The sequence below is a fragment of the Oxyura jamaicensis genome, chromosome 4 (assembly GCF_011077185.1).
Source record: "Oxyura jamaicensis isolate SHBP4307 breed ruddy duck chromosome 4, BPBGC_Ojam_1.0, whole genome shotgun sequence".
NCBI classification, from domain to species: Eukaryota; Metazoa; Chordata; class Aves; order Anseriformes; family Anatidae; genus Oxyura; species Oxyura jamaicensis.
In genome coordinates, this window is record NC_048896.1 from 47,866,831 (window position 1) to 47,890,647 (window position 23,817).

The window sequence follows — 23,817 nt, forward strand, 5'->3', positions numbered from 1 at the left end:
GGACAGATGGAGAGACAGATTCACCAACCAGCTAGCTGCATGATTCCCACTGATTACATTCTCCAAAATCTGTATCCAAAGAATAAAAGTGAATTGCAGGATGAGACTCGGGACTTGAATAGCCTGTTGCAGGTACCAGTGAAGAAATTTAATAAACACACATGCCAGCATTGTGTTCTATAAAGGAACATACACATGAATGCTTCCATGGATGCTTTGCAGCACAAAGCAGAATATTAAGGTTAGGCTGCTAGGAGTCTGTTTTCCTGAGCTGGACCTAGTTTAGTGCCCTGACACTTAGTTTGGTGGATTTATATGAGCTGCTAGTTCCCACTGCCCACCTTTCTGATCGACCCTCTGCAGGAGGTAACCACTTTGGTAGCCCAGTTGCTTAAAGAGTTTGATAATTAGTGCCTGAGCTGCCTAGTTCATTGTCTGGCATCTAAGTACAAATGTCATCCAGGAGCACCTTCTTGTTTTATACTCAGCTTGTGCAGATGTTTTAATTTGCCTCCTCCATTGCTTGTACCAACTGGATTTATTACAGAACCTTAGGTAGAACCTTAAGTATCCTCAGGTTTTAGTTTTTCAATCTGTGTAACAGATTTTAATTTAAAAATACAATCAGATTTGAAAGTTTCATATTCTATATTCAGGAAATATTTCATATTCCTTGTAAGCAATCTCTTAAGAGTTCTCTCAAGCAAGCTCAAATGCCTATTGTAAAATTCTGCCCAGTGCTATCTGAGAGACTATGTCTACATATGTGCAAAATATTTTTTCTTTGCTATTGATGTTTTTAAAAAGATTTGCTTCCAAAGCAGTTTAAGGGAAAACCTAATCTAAAAAAGATCATGTTTGTAAATCATAAGGGATTGGGCCAAAGCTAAGAATGAAATTTCAGACCTAAAATTGAGAATTACATGCTCTCTATAAATACTGTTGTTGGTTTTTTTTGTTTATTTATTTTAAGAACAGGCCTTTTCTTCTGCTTCTGTATTGCATTTCTAAAATACAATCTAAAAAGAAATTTTTATATTCTATTATCTGGAACTACTGTTCACTGAGGCCTCCTGAGAAGAAGGAACTTATAATACTTAATCTTTACTTGGCACATTGTATATTCAACAAACAGTCCCTGGAATTTAACACTTGAATAAACATCATTTAAGTATTTGGCACTAACTAAATATATCACTATTAAGAGGAATTTATGTAAAATATAACCCCACTAGGCAGCAGTGATTACTATCCAGTATCATTAGGCTAGGCCAGTTTACTGGGAGATAGTCCAATAGAAAGCAGTCGCCTTGATTTAGTATGTTCCAATTAAATGGGTATACTGTAATAATATATAATAAACAGCACTTATGATGAAACATTTCTGCATTATGTGTATACAGTGCCACAAAAATGCAGCAGTTTCGTGAGCTAAGATGCAGCAAGCATCTAGAGCAAAAAGAAGGAATGCTTTGTAACACAATATTTGAGACAAGAGATTATCTGCATCCGAGGCAGACTAGAAATTCTTGCTCTTGTGAGCATGCTGGTCTAAGACGTGGTCTTTTCAGTTTGACAGTTTCTTGCCAGCCAAACCCAACTGCTGATGTAACTATACTGCCAAAAGAGAGAAAAATAATTAACATGCATTTTCTTGGTAATTTGAGGGATGCAGTGTAAGGTATTGCAAAGGAATAGCAAAGTGCAAGGTATAGCAAAAGAATGTTTGTTTTAGCCAGTAGAAACAGCATCTGTACTAAGATGGTTTCCATCCTCTCTAAGCCTTCCCTGGCAGCAGAATATAACACCTTCCTCAGCGTTTTAAGCATTACCTTCATTTTCTATTCAAAACTCATTCCATTTATGAAAATGTTCCTGTCAAAAATTTCTTCCTCTGTAATCCACTATCACCACCTATGTGAGCATAAGACTTGGATTCTATGCTTACAAGCCAATCAAAATTACTTTTGTCATGACAAATATTCCAAATTATGTTAAATGTTATATTAATTTCTGCTAATCTAGATGTAAAGTATAATCCAGCTGTAAATGCTAAATGCTTGTGTCATGCCTTTTGCTTTACATTTCATTACATTATAATCCCCGTCAAGAAACCAGGTTTATAGGAAACATAGTGTACTAAAGAAATAAACCAGAAATACACCTTTGAAGAAAGAATGCTTTCCTTGACACCAACTGTCACACTGGAATCAAGACTGATGGTGACGTGTAACAAAGGAATTGCAAAAAGAGGCTACACACATTTTAGATCTGAACATCTAGCTAACTTTATACAAGTATAGTTCTTGAACTCAGTGGGACTAACAGCATGTATGAATTTCTGTCCTTCAAGGTATGAATATATGGAAATATTGGCAGAATCAGGACCTTTCTTTATATCATGACTGCCTAGGTACCTAGGTACATTTAGTTTGTTGGTTTTCTTTCAAAATTTTATCTTTAAATCTGTCCTACCCTTCTCCCATTACCTTCCTTCATTTAAAAAATATGTACTACTTTATTCCTTGTAATTCATCCACGTAGTCTCAACTTTTCCCTTTCTATTCCCTCTCCCTCTCTTGGTCTGAGTACACAGATTAAATGAATTATCCCTGCACCACTGCATTCAAAGATGCTGGATCAAGACTTAGCAGCTGCTAAACAGGCACCACTTCGTGTCTCCAGTATGCACAGAACAGGAGTTGTTGAAGGTGCCACAGGTAGCTCTGTGCTACTCTTTATATTTCAGTATAAAATGGAACAAAAGCAGGAACAACAAAGTAGCAAAATCTTTGTCACGAGCTAAGGGCATCATCTTCCTAAAGAATACCATCATCTCAGTAGTCAACTAGGGATTGCAGTAGACAATTAGCGATAATACTGTTTGGTTCTTGCCTTTTTGGAAGAGGGCATATCTGCATATTTCCTTTTCATAAATTACCACTGCCCGTTTGAGTGTTCAGGCTGGGACAGTGTTAGACATCAGGACGAACAGGCAGGCAGGGCTGCCGTGCTCAGACACAATAGGCACCCGTGGGTGGCTGCCTCCTCCAAGATCACTCACGGTTGACAGATGCTAGGAGTATGGAGGGCAGACCTCAGGAGGCTCAGAAATCAACCTGGAAAGGAGACTGCTGCTAAGAAGAAAGGGCAATGATAAAGATCAAAGAGAAGTTAGAGAGCAAGGAAATTTAACGTTCAACTTGACTCCACTACTTACTAATAGGCCACTGATTAATTGGTATCATTGCTTGCCTACTTGCTTGCACTACGCTGTCTTGCTGTGCTTGTCCACAGGCTTGTGTTGTTGCAGCTCACTCGTCAGTAATGAGCATTAAATCTGTGGGGGTGCTGAGTGCTCTTTTTTATTTATGTGAAATGACAGTAGCCGAAAGCGAGTCCTACATGTGAGTGTCAGAGTAGGGCCTACAGATGGTTATTATTTTGTTTTAGGCTATAATGCTGTGGAGAAGTTCACAATTATGAAAGCATTGTTACACGGTCACTGTGTACCTGAAGTGAGACACCTCATTTCACTCTTATTCTGCTTAAATTTGACTTCAAAACTGCAAAGCGTTAGTTTGGTGTTGTTTATGGTGAAGTTTGCCTGAGCAACCTCTGAAATGTAGAGATTTTTCTCTATACTTCAGAAAAGGTCAGCTTAAAATGCCTATCAATGGGAACGAATGAATGTAATTTCAGGTATTTTTTGTATCTTAGAATAACTCTGCTAGGAGAAAGGGTTCTATAGATTATTTTTTTCTGTGTTTGGGTCGGGAGGGTAACCAGCCTTTTACTTTCATAGTAATGTGTGAGACAGTCACAGAAACAAAACATGAAATGACCACTGCTTAATACTGTATGTACTGCACAACATTTCTCTGAAATAGCATGGCATTCTGATGTGCTAAAAGTTAAGCAGATAGACACTTATCTGATCCTGTAATTAAGCGCATGTATGTTCAACTGCCATAAATGTATAAAAAGATAACAGAAAAAAAGATAGGTAAACAGAAAAATATATATATATATATACATTCATAAATCAAAGGCATCAGCAGTGGCAATGCATTTGAAAAAAATCAGTTAAGCTGATATTTCTTAGGTGAGATCTGAATTTAGCGATTACAAAAAAAAAAAATGTCTCTGAATCTTCTGTGATTTTTTTTTTTCTCCAGTACAGGAATTGTTCTGAATTGTTCTATGGCCAGTGAAGATCAGAAAAAGTAACGTCAATTATAGGAAGAGTATGAGTACAAGCTAAATTCGACAGCATATGGAAGTCACAGTTATAAAGAACAGAACAAAATCAAGAATTTCCAACTCAGATATAACCTCTGTGTTAACATATGGTTGTGAGAACTGGAAATCCACCAAAACATTAAAGACAGGAAACTAGATGCCTTTGAAAGCAAGTGTCTACAGAAGATTCAGGGCATAGGATGGTAAGTTTCATCTCTGATGAAGGAAGTGAGAAGTCAGTACTTTCTGCTGAAATCCACCATTTTCTTCAGCAGATGCCAACGCATCCTCCTCAGTGATGCCATCAAATGGGATCCAAGGGGTTTCAGAAAACCCACTGGTGACTTTCAAGAGAAAACCTGAACAGAAGCTTTAGGTAGGAGGGCTGAGCTCACGATCTCAACACCAGAAAGCTGAAACAGCAGGAAGTGATGGAAAAGACCTGCTAGCATTTGCTCAGGAGGTTTGTAACATCATGTTATTTTCTCTGATGCGACACAGTGGGTATATACAAATGAAAATAGGGCTTACAGTATATAGCTAAAATATGCTGGAGGGAAAAAAAAAAAAAAAAGGCAGAAAAAAATGACATACCAAAGAAGACTTACAATAATGCTGAAATTTGCAGTTTCAGACATGAAGCTAAAATGTTCCTGTGTCATTTGATGATTACTTATCAGTGATCTGCACAACTCAATAAATAGAAAATTGTGCATCTTAGCCAGTCATAGGAAAAAGGAAAATTTAAGGAAAAGTGTGGTATTTTAAACCTTCTTCATTAAACTGTAACTGCTTTCCAAAATTTCTAACCCCTTTTTCAAAAATGGGGCCCTGCCATCTCACTTAAGCATATCTTTATTGGCATAATTTTGCTTCAGCATTTTTTTACACACCAACGTGCAAACTCACAGGCAGCCTCTCAAACAGCATGTGTAAAAAATGGTCGGAAATGCATGTGCTTGCCTTTGCACTTCAGTCACACGCCAGGCATTTTTCAGAGCCAGGTGCTGAAGGCTGGGATTAGTGGGCATTTTCAGCCTCTTACGCTGGGAAAGAATATCAGAGCCAAAAATAATGTTCTCAGCCGATTTTCAGATTTCTCATCTGTCAAATCTGGGTTATTTATGTCTGCTATAACCTCTTGTATCTGAAATGCAGCATGTCTGGACTAGCAATAACATTTTCATTTTTCTGTTGTTACTGCAATAATTGTCCCAGGAGGGTTGTGGTTTAAAAGAAAACCGATATTTCCTTCTAGTTTTCTCTTTCCAGGCAGTCCTTTCTTGTGGACCTGTATTTGAGGATCTTAGGACAACTATTTTTTGGTAGACGTAACATTTATGAGACAGCACTTCATAGGTATAAATCGCTATAATAATAGGCAGCCATGGCCAATATTGTTTTCTACTGTACTTCCCTATCCGATTAACCTACCATTCCCAAAATCTGGTAGTACATAGTCGTATTTTTTTAGATGTGAGAATAGAGCATTTGCTACTTCTTACCAGAAATGTAAGTTTATAATCTGTCTAAATACTCTTCTCCAGCATGTAACGTTTCCTAGGTTTACCTTTACCTTTCCTACATTTCATGTATAAAAACTAGATTCTGAGCTGCAATTCAGCTATCACTTTTTTTTTTGTTAGTTTAGGCTGTCATTGATTAAGGCCTAAATTGAAAATATTTGAGCCAATAAAATTATAAATGGATGGAGATGTATCGGTTGTCTCACATATTTATTTCTGCATAAAACAATTTAAGTCCTAATTACTACATCCTGTGAATTATGATAATAATAAAGCACGTAACATTGTGCTCTTAAAACAAAACTCTTGAAACCAAATAATTGTTTTCTTTTTCATAACATAGTTCTTGGTTCCAAAATAGAAAATAATGTGAGCATGTAGTAATATTCTGCTACTTTCTGTTATTAAAAAAGTAATAATATTCAGTAATAAACCAAGTCTAATGATGCCACTAGAGATAGTGTCATTAGATGTCATTTTTCTACAGTATCTGCACTAAGAATTTCTGTCAGTCAGGCAAGCATCTTCATCTTGCATCTTCAGTTAGTTCCACTTGTATGTAGGGGAAGAATGACTTTTCAGAGAATGTCCTTCTGTAATTGCAATTAAAACAAAATAACAAACATGCAAAATACCCTTTGATTCCAAAGCTGCTAAATACGACAGCAATTTAGCAAAAATATCACACCAAATATAAAGCTTTCAATATTATGGCCAAGACGTGTAGGCAGATGGCTCTGGGCTTCAGACGAGTATGTGATATTTTTGTGGTGTCAGAGGGCAGTCTGAAGCCCCAGGGAAGGGAACTTGCTCCCCGCTTCACAGTTAACACAGGGAGATGACATGACAATGTTTCTCTGAGAGAAATGCATTCAGACTCACCTACCAGAGCTCTCTTTGCTTTCATTTCCTCCTGTGGATTTTTCTGCAGACTTTAATTCATTTTTTTCTTTACAGACTTTATTATAAAGCAGCTACAAGGCAAACAGTTTATTACTCTAGCCTCTTGGGGGTGGGAAAGGGAAAGAAAACAACCCCTGTTTGTTAAATGTTTTCGAATTATAATGGAAGGAATTTTAACATATTACACACAAAATGAAATTACATTTTGCAATGCACAGTTAAGATTAACATTGTTGTTTTTAAGCTGAATTGAAAAAAAAAAAGCTGCAGAACCTCAGAATCAAATGCTCTGACAAACTATTTTTTTTGTCTTTTCCAATTGTTATGATAATTCTGCACTTCATTTTACTGTAAACTATCTTCTTACAGGTCAGCAAAATTCTTTCCTGACAGTAACACACCAAACCATGTCTATTCATCTAAATTGTACAGGACAGACAATGGAGCCACTTGTTTAATATACAGTTTTTAAAAGATAACACGTGTGATATATGAATTTCACCTCCTGATTTGGTAGAAGCCAGTAATTCATTCAGTGCATGGCTGACTGAATCTATTTCTCTGCTGCTGACACTGCTTATGCATCATGCACCCCACAGCCTGCCTTCAGAGATCTAAAATACAGAAAGTTCAGCTGTTTAGAAATTATGAATGCTGCTGGGTGGAGGGAGATCAAGCACTTGTGTTTTGCTTTCAGAAATATGGTGGACAGAATGGGTGCAAAGTCCCCAGTTATGCCAGTTGACTTCACTGGGAATGCTGAAGGAAGTTCACAAAATAAGGTATGTTTTCTATTGTAAAGCATTTCTAACATGTGCTTATCTCTTATTCCCCTGTCAGTGCTGCCTTTCTGAGCCTATAGCCCTCAGTTTTATCCAGTGCCTCTAGATAGTCCATATATGACTGGCCTCAGCCACAAGCACTGGTGACACATAAGGACTAAAATATCTGCATAAATAGGAATAAATGTCTCTCCAAACAATGTCTCCTGAAGAAACCATCTGTGCAGAATTTTCAGACCCAGGTCTCAGATGTGAAAGGCTTTACTGCTGTCTCCCTAGACAAATAGTAGCTAAAAACATTTCAATTTGACTTGCTAAATATTTACTGGCAGTTATCAGAAATTATTATCCGACTCACCCTTGTGTAGTATAGTACATGTGTATGCATATGCCTCAATTTGGTTAGTGTGACAAATGGCTCATAAGGCTAGACAAGAGGTATCATGTTCCAGGGTACTACAATTATCAAACAAGTGTTGGGTTGGCAAAAGGATTGTTAAAAAAAACATAAAAAAGAAAAAAAGGACAAACAACAGATGACACAAAAAGAAATTAGAGCTACAACATTCATCTCAACTTCACCATCCTTTCTATATGGCACGTAATATGATATTGGAAGAAAGTAATTTGTAACATTTTGACATAAGAAAAAGTTAAAAGATTGCATGCAAAGTAAACGGAACCAAACTAAGGAAATTACCTTATGTTTCTGCAACAACCACAACATATGCTGCATGCATGCAGCTAGCAATTAAAAGCAGTGGAATAGTTCTTTGTGTAGAAAAAATCCTGTGTAGATGCAGTATGTCTACACTGAACTTGTGGGAATTATACATTTTTATTTCCTTTGTTAAAAACACAATGTTGTACTAACACAGGGTTTAACTGTGGTTTTTGGCTGGTGGTAGATGGGAGTGGGTTCCATTAGTGTATTAAAAATACAGTAAATTTTATGTAAGTTAAAATAATATTTACATTTCTAAGTCTTAGTGAATATAAGTTATGTGACTTAAGATACCACTGTGAACTCCCAATGAAATCAAAGACCTATAAAATTTTACTAAAATAAACTCTATTCCTTGCATGGATTATTTTTCTGTTCTTACTCTAATGTGATGACTTACTGAACTATAATCAGAATGCAAATTTCATTAATATTATCATACACATGGGAATATATTAAGGGAAAGTAGAATCATTATTTGAGAAATTTTATTAAAACTATTTCTGTTACAATTAACCTATAATTTAGTATAAACAATCTGACTTCTAATTATTATTACTCAGCTTTTACCTTTCTTTGAAGGATCTCCAGTGGAAACATTGCTATTTTAATGTTATATGAAAAGATAAGTAATGAAACTTTCCCATGTAAAACATATTCCACATTATCTACCTAGACATTATTTAATTCTACCCGCAAAAGAAGAGACTAGCTATGAATCAATCATTGTGGCATCACTCCATGCACTCTGGGGACAGCCTGTACAGTATGAACAGTCTTCAGAGCAGTCCTGGTAAATTCCCTTACCTTAAATATATATGTATGTTTATATATATATATATATATATATTTATAGTCACAAAAGGTTAGACTACTAGTCCTGTAAAATCTGCTTTAATAATAGGTTATTCTTAAGGTACCCAAACATGACTTATCTGGCAGAAACTTGGTAACAGTGTGTCTTTGCACCATGGCTCACTGGTTCTCCTGTTTCAACTCATTTCAGGCAAATCAAGTTATTTAAAAAGAAATTGATTTAAAGTATATATATATATATAAAAAGTTTCATGAAAAAAATCACATTTTAAAATGACAAAATGGCTATTTGACTCTAAACAGTTTAATGTTCTCTGAAGGGTATGGAAGTCATCTCTTAAACCATTCTGTCATGTCGTCTTGCTTTGTTTATGGGTTACGTGTTACTGCTCCTATCTACCAATATAAATTATGTCATTTCTGTGAAATGATTGACTTCTTGTTAATGGTAAAACATTTGTCATCATTTAGACCTAAATGTTGTTTGCTTGATATACATATATTGAGAGATAGAGATGCATTAATACACAGAGGTATAGTTTGTAACACATCTATATATTATCATATATGTAATCTGTACCTATGGTACACACCGTACCAAATAAATAAATAAATAAATCCACATTAAGAAGTTAACTAGATGGGTAAGAACTATGAGAAAGGACATTCAGTGGCTGCTTGGTCAAAGGAAGAATGACTATCACAATGTATTGGTAGCTCAATTGTATCCCACAGACTGCAGTGTTTAGAAAGACAGTTATATACTATAACTACTTCTTGAACCAATCCATTACATGCAATTTACCTAATAATCTCTGAAGTCTTCTGAATACGTTGCTGTTCTTACAAATTTATGCCGAAAGAGAAGCCTGTCTTCTTTCAGATTTTTTTTCTTCAAAATCATGAGACTATCTTGGGAACTAAAGCCCATTTTCTGGAAACTCAGTAAAACCTTGGTATCAAACTGTCTAATTTACTTGAAAAGCAACTGATTTATAGGCTCCTAATTTACTAGCAAGATGTTGAAAAAACTGTCCTATCTAACCCATCTAATTTTTAGTGAGTTATTTTAGACAAAATGCTTATGCCATTTTGGCTCTTCTCTCCCCCTAAATTGGATTATCATTAAACATACTTTCTTTAAAGTCTTTACTTTGATAGTTTCTGTAAAACAAGCCTTTTCATACTCTCTTTTTGGACTAGCGAAGAATTTCTTCCCGAGTTGAAAGGTATCAGAAGCAAATTTTGGATGCATAGTTGATCACTAAGAAAGCTGACTCTCTTCTCCACAGAACACAGGCAGAGGTATAAGCATATTGGCACCTAATCTCCTCTGCTTTGTAGCTGTAGGGTAGTAATCTTTATCACAAAATGCATCCTCTCCTTTGGGATACTGTCAAACCGGAAAATTAATTACCTAGAAATGGAAAGGTCAGTTTAATTACCCAAAGCTCGAACCTTATTCTTCATTTTGGAGGACAACTTACTGCTTGCTTTGTTCTTTCCAGTATGACTGGAAATATCCTACTGCTACTTACCAAGGTTCTAGGTGGGGTACTTAATTCTTCCTTTTTTTTCTGCCAAAAAAAGAAGATTGCTGTGTTCTCTAAGGATTCAGTTTTGAAGGATATCATCTGAATTGTCTTTCAGATATACATATTCAAGGTGCAATTAATGGCCTCAGCAATTTAAAAAAGGGCAATAGTGCTTTTCTACTTAAACTTTTTGATGAAAAGTTCACACAAGTCACCAATGAGTGATCATTATTAAACATTTTTGTGTTTTTTTGGTCACCCTGGAAAAAATACTTGAAACTGCACCTCGATTGATGGCAGACCACTTTAGAATTTTAGGGGAGGAAGATCTCTGTATCCACTGGAAATGAATTGTCCTTACCTCCACTTAAGAGTTGAGATTTGCCTAACCTGTGCATTGGTAAGCAACGTCACTACGTGTATAAAATCATTGTGAGGAGAATAAATAGGTGGCGGATAAAATGATTATCTTCTGCGTAGTGAAAAATGTGATGAAAGGTGGTACAGGAAGATGAGAAGGCACAGAAAATATCATGAGAGAAAACAGATACCAAGCAATAGCAAAAAAGAGTCACCATCTTCACTGGCTAATGGAAAGAAGAAAAGGCAAAGTATAGTAGGGGAAGCAAAGTGTATTTGAAGGTATTTGTATTTAAGAACCTTTATTGCTTCTTGTGAATCTAGCTCAGTATTCTTTAAGTGAAGTGATCCAAATCTACCTCTATCTTGGGCAACTGAAAAAATGTACAGATCTGTATCACATGGCAGTTCATCAGGGTTATATTCATATTACTGACTTACATGTAAAAAACACGGTAAACCAGGCAGAGATTAGAGCTAAATTCTGTAAAACTACCTAAGAAGAGAGAGGTCAAAATCCTAATCTGTTTATCTGATTTGGCTGCCAAAAAATCAGAAGAGAAAGGATTTTGGAAAGAAGAGTAAAGCCCCAGACTGCAATGGAAGAGAGTCATCTGGTTGCAAGGAAGCACTGGTATGTTTGCTGTGCATTAGTCAAAATTACTTTGTATCTGCCAAACTTGTGCTGTGATGTAGCTATGCAACCTTCATAGGCAAAATGATAAACCCTGCTATTTATACTAAGCACTAAGTGCATCGTCATTATTCATACTGTCTTCTTTTTATTCCTTAAGTTTAAGCATTAGACTTTAAAATACTGGAAATACCAAAGCCAATTGAAAATTGGATTAAAGAATTGGATATGCCTAATAAATAAACCTGTTATAAAAATGATTCATCATCTTCAAAAAATGGGTTGATCTAAAAAACAGAGTTTATTACTTCCTGGCTGACATCTCCTTGCAAAATAATTAAAATGAAACAAACAAACAAAAAACCACAACTATCATTAAATGCAAAGACTGTTATTATCCACGTGGCATCTTTGATGGGATATGGATGGAACTTATATCCTATTGTGAAAAACCTTATGAAGTATTTTACACCAAGAAAACCAAAATGATGTGGTTTGTAGAGTAACATCATGGGGAAGAAACAAGACTTATTGATAGCATATACTTTTGAAAGTACTGATATTTACAAAGGACCATCATTTTATTTTTAAAAAAAGTAAGTTTAATCATGACTTGTATCTATTCTGACAAGTTTTTTGACCTGAAATTGTACACAGATTTTTCTTCTGCCACCACGTGAAGTGCTGAGAAAGTTAAACCTGGAAGAGTCTCATAAGCTGTCATCTTCATTTACCATATCTTTCTGCCTGCTAGGAGTAGGGACACACATTCCACAGCTTTCAGTAAAAAAAAATCAAAACAAAACAAAACAAAAACAAACAAAAAAACAACACACAAAACAACAACAACAACAACAACAAACTCTTATTGTTACATTCTTATTTTTGTTATCATACTAATTGTCAAATTTGGACTATCTTTGGATAGCAGGCCCACTTCTGCTAATCAAAACTACTTTCCTAAGAAATATAAATTGGAAATATGAGGAAAAATACATTATGGATAGGAAACCATGCTCTTTTAACCAGAATTAGCAAGCAGCTCCCATATCCCCCTCCCTGTCCCATCAGGCTCATTTGTCCGTCTTTGCCCTTTGTTTTTCGTGTGAGGAAATCTTCACTCAATTTTCAAAGTTCTTATGCTACTTCATAATATTGGAAAAAGGACTGGACTACAGCTGTTTCAAACATCGGGAATTTACCTACCACTGTCTTCATTGCCACCTGAATGTCACATATACAAGGGTTAAAAAAAAAAACACAATACAAAACCCAGAGCAATCAATCTAGCAGCCCATTGCTTGAGTGTGTCTTTCAGACATAATTTATGACCTCCCTTTTTATTCACTGATCTCATGATATGATTTAAAATTTGAAAGGTCCATAGAACTTACTGTTTTGTGCCAGAGCTTGAAGCAGACAGTCCAAGCATCCCTCCAAGCTATCTGCCGTGCTGTCAGTGGTTGTTATCTTCAGCTTTTTCAGGGCATCACTTAGATTATCTGCTTGGTAAACACAAAGAGAAGAGAAATCAGTGTCCTTAGCAATTTGGTAACAGCACTGAATGTAAATAGTTACTGTAAAGTAAACAAAATCCTGTGTCAATGAAGAAGGAATGAATGGTCTATAGTATATATTTCTGAGTATATAAAAAGCCGGAAGTCAAAGGTTATACATGAAATTAAACTTTTCAAATTTATGCATACATTTATCATTCTGCATCTGAGAACAGGATGCCAGCAGGCACGTTATGAAATGCTGCTGAATGGCAATTTAGCCATCAATATTGCCTCAGTCTAGTTGGTTCAGAAAACCAGCAGCAGTATCTTTGCTTCTATCCTTGTGCGTGGCAAAAATATGATGGAAATAAGCACATCTTGAATTTTTTCATCAACAATGGGAAAGTAATTGAAAATGCCATTTTGTGTGTGCTATATAGGGTTCCATCTCGACAAGGCATTCACAAAGTCCTAGTGCTAAGCTTAGAGCCTTTTAAGGACTATGCCATCTTCCACCACATTGTTACTAGCTCCACGGTTTATATGAACCATGTTAACTGTTTAAATTCAACTGATCTGTGAAAATATAAGGCATCTTCTAGAAATCAGAACCTACTGAATTTCAGGTAATTCAATAACTCTTCCCTCTTTAGATAACAAAACAAACAAACAAAGAAAAAGAACCGAATCAATTAAAACCATGTAATACACTTCTCAACAGATGCCCATTTATTCTCATACAAGTTAGGGTAGTATCCCTGCTACCATTTTGAGTACTCTGCTTATTTGGGGACAAAACAGAAGCGCGTTAGCAGCTGCAGCCCAGGTCTCTTCGGCCTGCCCGCTGATGACTAACCTCACTCTGAATGGGCTACCCTTTTAAAAACGAGTGCTGATTCGGTTTCCATGCCAACTCTGTCAGTGAGCAGGAATTGTTACTCAAAACAAATAATGTTAAATAGTGTCTAGCCGCCTACCATTCCCCGGTGACTAATCAGAAAGCCTTCACCCCAGCCCTGCAGAACCGTAGGTATGGTCCCTTCGCCACACATCGCTGGCATCTTCTGGGCCTGAAAGGCAGCCAGCGCTGCCTCAGAGCTTCGCACCGACGTAGGAAGCCCCCTTCAGAAGCAAGCTGGCAGCTGCTGCACTTTGCCTCCTCCTCACTTGCCCACATACGGGATGGTGCAAAGGAAAGGAGGCAAGAGCTTCCCTTATGCTGCCTTTCTTTGCCTTTGAGGCGCTGGCGGCCTGCTGGAGGCACAGGAGGTGTGCCATGGAGGCAGCAGAATCGCACTCCTGGAGCTGCTTTGCTTCTCAGCCAAAGCTGGGGCTTTCATCCCACTTCCATTTTTGATTCACCTATCCTTTTGTAGCCCAAGTTCCCATACAGATGAAAGTACGATGCTTCATTTTTTTAAGTTCTCAGTCTTTAGGTGTTAAATTGTTTATCAGGCAGTTGATTTGTTTACTAATATGCACGTGGCCTCAGCTAGGCTACAGGAAGGAGCCCCCTCGCCCCTACATGTGAGCCAGCAGTGTGCGGGCAACTCTGGGAGGTTTTGTGGCAGCTGCACTTGGTGCTGCCCCCTGAGACCTCAAGTCTGTCTCCCTCCCCTCGTCCTGCTGAGCTGACACCTCCTGGAACAAGCCAGCAAGAAAAAAGATCATTTTCCCTGGTACTGTCCAGTGGGCTTCAATGTAGTGCATGTGTTGAATGACACTCAACCAGTGATAGACCTGCATGTGCGCTGCAAAATGTCATTACTTAAATTATTCATGAAATACCACTGGAATTTTTCAGATTACACCGCTGCAGGGTACTCAGTGACCAACCACGTTACTGCAAATTAACACTGTGCTTCACCTCCTCTTCCATTTTCTTCACCCACCACCCTCTCTCATCTCTCTCTTCAGTTTTCGTCTACTGTGGCACTACCTCTCTTCCATCACACAGGCACCTCATCTCATCTCCCTGCATGCTAACACACGTAGCTTTGAAATTGCAGCAGCTGTTTATAGCAATAGGACTATGAGAGAGGATAGGTATCAAAAAAGCAGAGGTTCCCAGTGTCTGCAGTAGAAAAAATGCATAGGTAAGAAATTCACCTTCACACCAGTTTTTGTAGACTATGGAGAGAGGCTTCTGTTACCAGAGACTTCACCCAGGCCTTGTTTCTCTCTTACAGTCTCTTCTACCTTACATATATGCCTGATAAATAACAAACTCCCACTTATAATTGTATTTGACTGGGCAAAGAGATGAGTGCTTTATCTCAAATGTTTGTGATTTCTTCCATTCCTTGCCACATCTGAACCTGCAGGAGGCACTGGGAACATTTCCCCCATCTTTTTTTCCTACTCCCTCCTGGCTGCCTTCTGCTTACTTTTTCTGGGGGAAGTCTAACATTTTAATACTCCACAGTTACATACATGATGTATTTTGTGCAAAATCTTCAAACATGTCTAACTAAATATTTCAATCCCTCAACGTTTCATGGTACTGAGCATGTACACATCTCATTGACATACATAGACTTTTAGCTTGAGACGTACTTCAAAAGCCAGCCAATGCTTGTGGCAGTGGTATGCCACATTACCTTTAAAATGTGAAATTGCCACTCAGTAGATATGATTACATACTCTAAGTAATTTAAAAATACAATACACAGAAATTAAATTAGAAACCATATGCATAAAATGTGTTCTTAAAATAAATTACAATAATATTTGATTTTCTCTCAAGCCTACAATTCCAAACTTATTGCATTTTGACACATATCCCATCCCTCAGCCTGTGTAAAAGAAGAAAACACATGTAGGAATACTGCAGGAACACTAGACCTCTGGCCACAAAGTCAGGAGGCCACAAGGACAGAGGGAAAAAGTACCTTTCAGGAAACATATTACTTGCTCATTTTGTCTCTTTCTGTCAAAACCAGGGCTTTCTCCTTTCTAAACAGGGTTAATACCTCGAAAGACATATTTATCTTTGAAATCTGGGAGTATCGGATATATGCAAATACATCTTAAACAGATTCATAGGTTTTGTTCCTTTTTTTTCCTTCTTTTGCTGTTCTGAAAAGAACAAACCTTACAGTTTGAGATGACAATGACAGGGATATTCAGAGTGAAAAGACTGCAGTGGTCCAGTGGGTTCCTACCATATAATTACACAAGGCTTCCCGATTTCTGCAGTTTCACAGTTGCACTGAACCTGTCATTTAGGGAGGAAGCCGCAGATGCTTTTCTTCCATGTACAAAACCCCTGTTGTTTTCTTGTGATCATCTCCTGCTTACTTTTCCATCTCTTCCTCTGTAGAATCTGTTTCCAGTAGGCTTGTTACTGCACAGGCTGATCATATTCTCAGAGATAAAAACCCGTGGGATAAAACCAATGTAAAGAATCTTTTTGGCTGTGTGACAGGGAAATGTGAATAAGTAGATTTTGTCAATATGTAAGGTCACGTGAAAGCTTACATTAGCTGGGAAGATTTAAGGGGACCAGGTCAGGATGGTAATGGTAAAAATAAGGCTAGTAGTGATATGTATCATACAGTTGCTCAGCAACCTGTTATCCTGTCGTGAGTTTGTGAGGCATCAAGTCAACAGTTTAACAGTAGGATGAACCATTTTGTCTATCCCAAGCACAGGGAGTCACTTGTACTTACACCTGGCTTAAAGGACTGCTTTCAGAATAATTAGTTCTCATCTGGGCAGAAAATCCTAAATGACACAGTCTTTAGTACTTGATATCCTAACAATACAAACTGGTAAGTCAGGACGTGGAGTCTGGCAAGGGCTGTCAGACCCAACTGTCTGGCCCATTCCACCTCCTGTTGCATTTTGATTTCCCCTGAAAATTACTCCTGCACAAACACTTGCAAAAATGGGGTGGATTAAATCCCGTAGTAACGTGTTACTTTTGGTGGCAACACATTATTACTACTACCTCTTGCATAGGCTTTTTTACAGAGAAAAATAGAAGATGATTAATGTAAGTAAATGCTTTAATATTCCATTCTGTGTCTGAGAGCTTTTCGGTGACTCATTTTCAATCACTAATTTGTTTTATACAAAAGTACTGTTCCGTCATCTCATAAAAATCTGGTAGTTGATCAGCCTTGTTTTGGGTCAGGGCCACAGGAATGCTGGATATGCTGCAAACAGTTTTACAAGGTAGCCACTAGCTGGGGATGCAGCTTTTGTGGAGAAGAGCCAATTTGCTAATTTTACATTGAGCATCTTCATCCAAACCACAGAGAAAGTCAAGGTACACAAAAAAGCCATCTTTTAAGACTGACATAAGAAAAAAATATTTGAAATGTTTCAGAAGAGTATTTAGATGGTTAGCTTTTGTCTGCACGGTTCACTTTTCTATTTTGTGATCTTACCCAGTAGAGATTTAAAAAGAAAAGAAAAAATCCACCTTGAACATATCATTAACATATCCTGTATCTTTTGATTGACACTCAGAATACTGTTGTGAGTACAGGTACTGTTAGATTATACATGCAACTTGACAGACAAGGAATTCAAAATAAATAGGATGTACTGAACCAGAACGATCAGGAACTACAGATGTCCATTCTGCAGACATTGTTCAGCCTGCAAAATCAGAGAAGGATCTCCGGGCACAGAGAAACATGTCTTGGAAAGTTGAGGTATAGATGCTCTAGCCATGCTGGTTATATCTGCAGGCATCTCTTTTCACTTAGCATCTTTTGAGCAAGATGCTTTCGGCTGCACTGGGGCTCTTTGTGTGTAACCTTTCCAAGTGACAATCTAGCACAGGGTTTCCTCTTTGGTCCCACATCTTGAATACTGGATGCAACTCTAGGCACCCCATGTTGTAAATGACACCCTGAAGAACTAGAAAAGGCACAGACATGGCTGAACAAAGGTAGGGAATGCCTCAAGAAGTTAAACTAGCAAGAACTCTTCATCTTGAAAAAACAATGACTGAGGGTAAAAATGATTGAGATATATGGAATTAAGAATAGCACTAAATCAATAAGAAAGCTACTATTTACTATTTCTCCTAACACTACAACTACAATATCAAAATGAAATTATCAAGTAATAAACTTAAAAAGCCTATTTTCACACCAGATGTATTTAAACTGTCAAACTGGAACTGTAAACAGATTCACTTAAGTTATTCAATGAGAAAAATCTTATGAGGAAACTAAAACCCACCCATGGCTATTAATACTATAATTTACTATAAATTGGGAGAATACCACTCTGCACTTGCCCCATCCTGTCTCTGCCCTGCCCAGCGTTTTCCCAGACATATGCTTCATATTCAGAAATAGGACAAATTGGGTGTCCCAGCTTTCAGTATGACCCACAGGGCTACAGGGGGGGGAGGTATATGGCATTCACATGGTCACATTGTGCCTCAGTGCTCTAGTTCACCATGAAAAGAAGATGGCCAAACAAATCTCCCCAGATTTGCCTGGATGTTATTGGGCCGTTTGTTTGGACCCAGCATCCTGGAAAAGACTTTTACCACAGCCAGTACCTGCTGCAACCTGTTTTTAACTTAGGTATACTTGCTCTACTTTTCCAGCATAGTAGCTAATTTTAATGAGATTGCCTATTTTTGACAACAGTTCAACGCTTCATTCTTAAACACTTTCTGAATCTTAGATATATACCATCTGGTCTTAGAGACTTGTTACTCTTTCATTTATCCATTTGCTTCAGCATCTGTTCTTCTGACACCTCAATCTCTCAAAGAGCTTCATTTTTATTACCTGAAAATACTGACACACTGTGGCTCATTGCCACCTGAGCAGTAATCTACCTAATTACTTTTGGTAATTATCAGGTCAGCCTACACACGCTAACAACTACTTAGTTTGTATTCAAAACCAGGAGGGAAACCTAAACAAAACTGCACCAGCTAGTACTCGGTTCACTTGAAGTTTCTTACCAATGCAGATTATTCATTTTGCTGTGGCTTTATGCAAAAAGGGCATTTTGTTTTGTTATTCACCCCTGAACTCCCTCAGTAAAATGCCTGAAAAGATGCAAGAAACATACACCTTTGCAGGTAAGTAGAATTGAAAGCATCAACCCTTTTAATTAATACAATCTCATATAATTAAAACATATTTACACTACTGCAAGGTACATTGATCTGTAGCTGCTGTAATTGGTTTCTACATGTTAGCAATCCTTTCCTTATTACTTAGTCCTGAGTTGCAAAGGCAAGACAACAAGAATGACATTTCAGAAGATTTTGCAGGATCTTGGAAGATTATTGTCCCTTCCTCAGGAAAATGGGATACAGATTTAGGTATCTTTATACTTGAGAATGAAATAGTAAAGATTTGGAGTTATCTTAAGGTCCAAAGAAACTGATCAAAATTCAATGAAATCTACGTAACAATTTTTACTGGTTTGCAGGGTGTTTAAGAACATGAAAACCCTTAAAGGTCATGTTTAAAACATTGTCTAAAAGAGGATGAAATAGATCTTTTCATAAATAATAAAGAAATACATTGTTTGATAAAGAGAATCTGTACTAAAATTTCATTTAAAAGTCAGCTGATGTTAGAAAAAATGATTTCAACTAGCAAAGACATATGGTTCTCGGTTTATGGAAAGATCTTTTCTGGTACCTTATTACTAGGAGTAGAACATAAAACCATATACAGTATGGCTACTGATCTTTGAAAAAATACATTTAATTGACAAAAAACTGCACATTTTATTTTAATATAGTTTATTGTTTCCAGGTGCCTGATATTCACTGAGCCACACAACCAATACCCAGGAGACATGCAGGGCAAGAATGTAAAATACTAATTAGGATCTTTGCTAGACAAAAGCCTTTTAAATTTTCACTGGATCCTTAGTAAGCAAGAAACACACATCATCATCTACAAGCAAAACTGAATCCCTTCAATGAATTGATTCAATGCTCTGTTATAAAAGTGGTAAAACAGGTAAGATGCTTGCTTTATCCTAAGTGATGTGCTTTATCTAGATCAGTCAAAATTACACATAAAAATTAATATCTGGTTTTCCTCTATGTCCTCAGGCTTAATTCTCGTATGTTCATATGACTCTTTTTATAAATATGTTAGTTTCAAAAATTCATGTGTTTCACAGTTCATTTCTTCAGACACCCTACTGAATTGGAGCTCTTACCCTTTTTCCCTTTTTAAAAAGTTTTTTAAAGACAATCTTTAAGTGATTTCTCTCCTCATGTTACTATTCAGTGCACTTATGTTTCTGGAAAGCAGCATCAGAATTTCGAATCCAAAGGAAAATCAAAATTCATTGCAGTACTTTTCCCATTTGGAGAAACGGGCAAAAGCAGGGCAGGGCACCTGCCCTATGTCCTTCCATAATAGCAATGTCCTTGAACACTTCAGCTACTGTCAGCAATAACATTTTTTTTTTAAAAAAAGAGATGCTAGGCAGTGAAAAGAATAACTTTTAGCATTTTAGGAGTTTATTTAGTTCTTGTCTGCCCACTTAGTTCACAAAAGGCCTGTTTCTGTTAGCAACTTGATTCTGACTTTTTAGCCCAACTATGGAAATGAATTGCTGTGTTTGTGGCCTCCCCCACCAGCTCCCAAGAACAGCTGAAATGATGCAATTCCTATGTTGTCAATTGTCACAATATTATCACGTGTTAGCTGGTATTTCTCCAAAGGCATTGCTCTCAGTCTCATATACCTGAGAATATCAAGTTCAGCATCTCAAACTACATTTTTCACCACTCAGGTTTGAAAGAAAATAAACAAACAAATAATATATATATAATTTGTGTATTAAGTAACTCAAAAAATGACTTTTTACACCAATCTCATATTTTTTCCCCAGTTTTGCTCATAATTTCTCGTTCTCAGGTTCTGTTATGTGGGCACAGTTATAAACGTACTTGTCACAATATCCTTGAGCATCGGTTAGATTTCAACAAATGCTACCATTACTAGTGTAATCCCCAAAACAAGTAGAGCAGGTATCTGTGCAAAAATTTCATACAGTCCATAAGATTTCCATAATTCCTTTGTCTTATAGATATGTATACACAACGGCTTATATAGTGTATATAGACACTACAGCAAACAAAAAATTGTTAGGTTGCAAAGAAAGTATTAAAAACAAAAAGAGTTCCAAAATACAATCACCCCATGTACATTTGACCCTGGAAAATATTTACCATATGGCATACAATACCATATCATACCAACATGTATACATGAGTATTTTTTGCAATATTTCTTTTCCATACCAAGATGTATACATGATGAATATTGTTTTTTGCAATATCTCTTTCAGGATAAATGTTCTGTCAAAGAACTACAATTTAATGTCTTGGTGTATCCTCCTTCATGTGAATCTAGCCAAACACTACTCAGAAATACTTCTGTGAAAGATTACTTCCTTCCTCATTAGCAATTACAAAGTTAGCATCATTACATTATGTCAGAGTACTTCAAAGATATTAATGTTCTTGTTTTCAGAGAATATTTGTAAGGTAAGATGGAATCAATATACTACTTGAGTGATGATCAAACTGAAACAGAAAATTTAAAAAGCTCTTCCTGAAGAGTCAAGTTCAGACATACTGCAAATGACTGAAACAATCCTGCAAATAAAGTGTAACCCAAATAATAATCAATGTTATCATTCCCTATGATACATTACATATAAATAAACAACCACACAGAAAAGGAAAGCTCATGTGTACATGCATGTACATGCACACACACAGATAGGCCTGCTTCTCTTTAATGGTTCTTCTTTCCATTCGTGTTTACATAATTGTTGGTTTATTCTGTTCTTTTGTCTCCTCTCCTGCCACACAGGACACTTTCTGCTTGAAGTGTTTTTAATCTAGCAACAAAGAGAGACTTTGTCAAGTCAAGATAGCAAGAAGAGAGAGCAGGTGATAGAATAAAAATCATCTACGAAAATAGTACTGTCTAGAAACAGAATATTTAAATCTTTTTTTTTTTTTTTCCTCACTCAGCTTGATCTTTCCTTTGGGGTGCTACTGCACCTATGCTACTGCATATAACCTTTTCTGATTGTACCTACTCTAAAAGTTTTGATCCGAATATGACTCAAGTTAACTGACTAGAGATGGTAAATGCTACTGATCACACCAAAAAAAAGAGGAAAACACTTTCCAAAAAATGTTTTTGAATTTTCCTTTAAATTATTTCCCTGACATATTAGTACAAACACTGACCTTTTTTTTTTAATAATTTAATGGGGCTCCCAATTCTCTATACATTTTCCAAGTTTTGTACAAAATATGGCTTGTTAAATGATACTGGGCTTCTCTGACATTTAAGTTATACACAGAACTTAGGCTTCAATAAAAATATATATGTAAATAAGTAAATGAAAATCAAGCAGTACAAGGCTGAGGATACAAAGTTCCAGTACTGAAGAAGCTGTTTTAGACCTCAACAAGCTCTAGGTCTAGTCTTTGGCCTACACTATGCAAGTGAGTATACATAAATTAGACAATATAAGTACACAGTACAATATCTGTCATAACTGTATTTATGTTATCAGTTTGAGTTATTGAACAAATACAGGATCTGAGTCTGTGCAAAGCCCCCAGGCTCATCTTTTCCCGGTCACAGAGAGAATTCTGCCTGAATAAGATACTCAGGCTCAAAATTAGTACTGTTAACTCTAATTGTATGTCGCATTAGTGTTCCTCCTGAAGCCTCAGATACTGTAATAAGTCAGATGTTATAAAACAGTAATCTGTAACACAGCACGTTTCTAGCTATCATGGATTCCCTGAAAGCCTCGAAAATGGAAACGAAGCACTTAAAAGGCAAATGATGAGTCCATGGCGTGTTAGAGATTTTGTTTCTTGCTTCTTAAGCTGTCTGGTCTGAAAGTCATCCTATGATTTACCAGAGACTACCGAGATTTTCAGTTTTCTGAAATTTTTTACTGACAATGAAGCCACAATGATGGGAGAATAGGGGGACTCACAGACATTCACGTGGTTTTATATATTCAGCAGAGTCTTTAAATAGAAATATGACATCGCTACTGTTAGTGGTACCTGATGTGAGAAACCAAGTTTTTTTTTTTTTTAATATTTATATATTTTTGTTATCTCTTACAAAAATATAAGCTTTACCTGCTTATTAAAAAGTCTGTTTCTAAATTCTAGTTTTAACACAATCACTAACCGTGTAAACAAAAACACCTTTTAAAAATTCACTAACAATTTGTAGTATTTAAATTATCACACACAGTCAAAATTACAACAGGAAAATTTATGCATTTTCCTTGTAAGTTTCCTACCATTTAATTGGCATCAGTTTTAGAAATTACAAAAGCCTCTCACATCCCTTTTCTTACCCACCTTATAGATAGCCTCTGAAGCTGTCAACCAACGTATCTGCATTAAGGGAAAGTATATGTGTATTTCTGCATACTAGGAAAAAATATTAAGCTTTTTGACACATTTTATGCAAGCTTTTCAAATATAGTAAGCTAAGAAAGAAAATCTCAGCCCTTGTCCTGTTGAGTGTTAACAAAATTCCATCTGGTCACTTAGGAGCTGTGCCAACATTACCACACAAAGAGCCTTTGAGCCGTTCAAACGTTCAAGAGTCATTTGACAGCTTTTTATTTATTCCCTCCTTTTTTTTTTTTTTTGTCAGATACGCACCTAATAGTGTACAGATGGCTAGGTTGTAACAAGTTTACTTGCATGTAAACTTGAAACTACCCTTGAAAGTAAACTGCGGAGTTCCTGCTTTGGGTTGTTGCTTGGTTTTATGTATTTTTTT

General features: G+C 36.6%; 1 protein-coding gene across 5 annotated transcripts in view; it reads right to left on the bottom strand.

The window, feature by feature from the left end:
- The window catches only part of RAP1GDS1 (Rap1 GTPase-GDP dissociation stimulator 1), a 112,282-nt gene that overhangs the window by 49,781 nt on the left and 38,684 nt on the right, over nucleotides 1–23,817 (bottom strand). For 2 of the 5 annotated variants that reach the window (XM_035325331.1, XM_035325327.1), the window contains exons 1-2: nucleotides 13,721–13,775; nucleotides 12,917–13,024 (exon numbers count right to left, since the gene is read on the bottom strand). In XM_035325331.1, the coding sequence (XP_035181222.1) occupies nucleotides 12,917–13,024; nucleotides 13,721–13,760 (148 nt within the window). In that variant the 5' untranslated portion in view covers nucleotides 13,761–13,775. Of the gene's footprint in view, nucleotides 1–12,916; nucleotides 13,025–13,228; nucleotides 13,260–13,720; nucleotides 13,776–23,817 lie in introns of those variants that run through there. The other 3 variants (XM_035325328.1, XM_035325330.1, XM_035325329.1) reach the window with 2 other exon arrangements.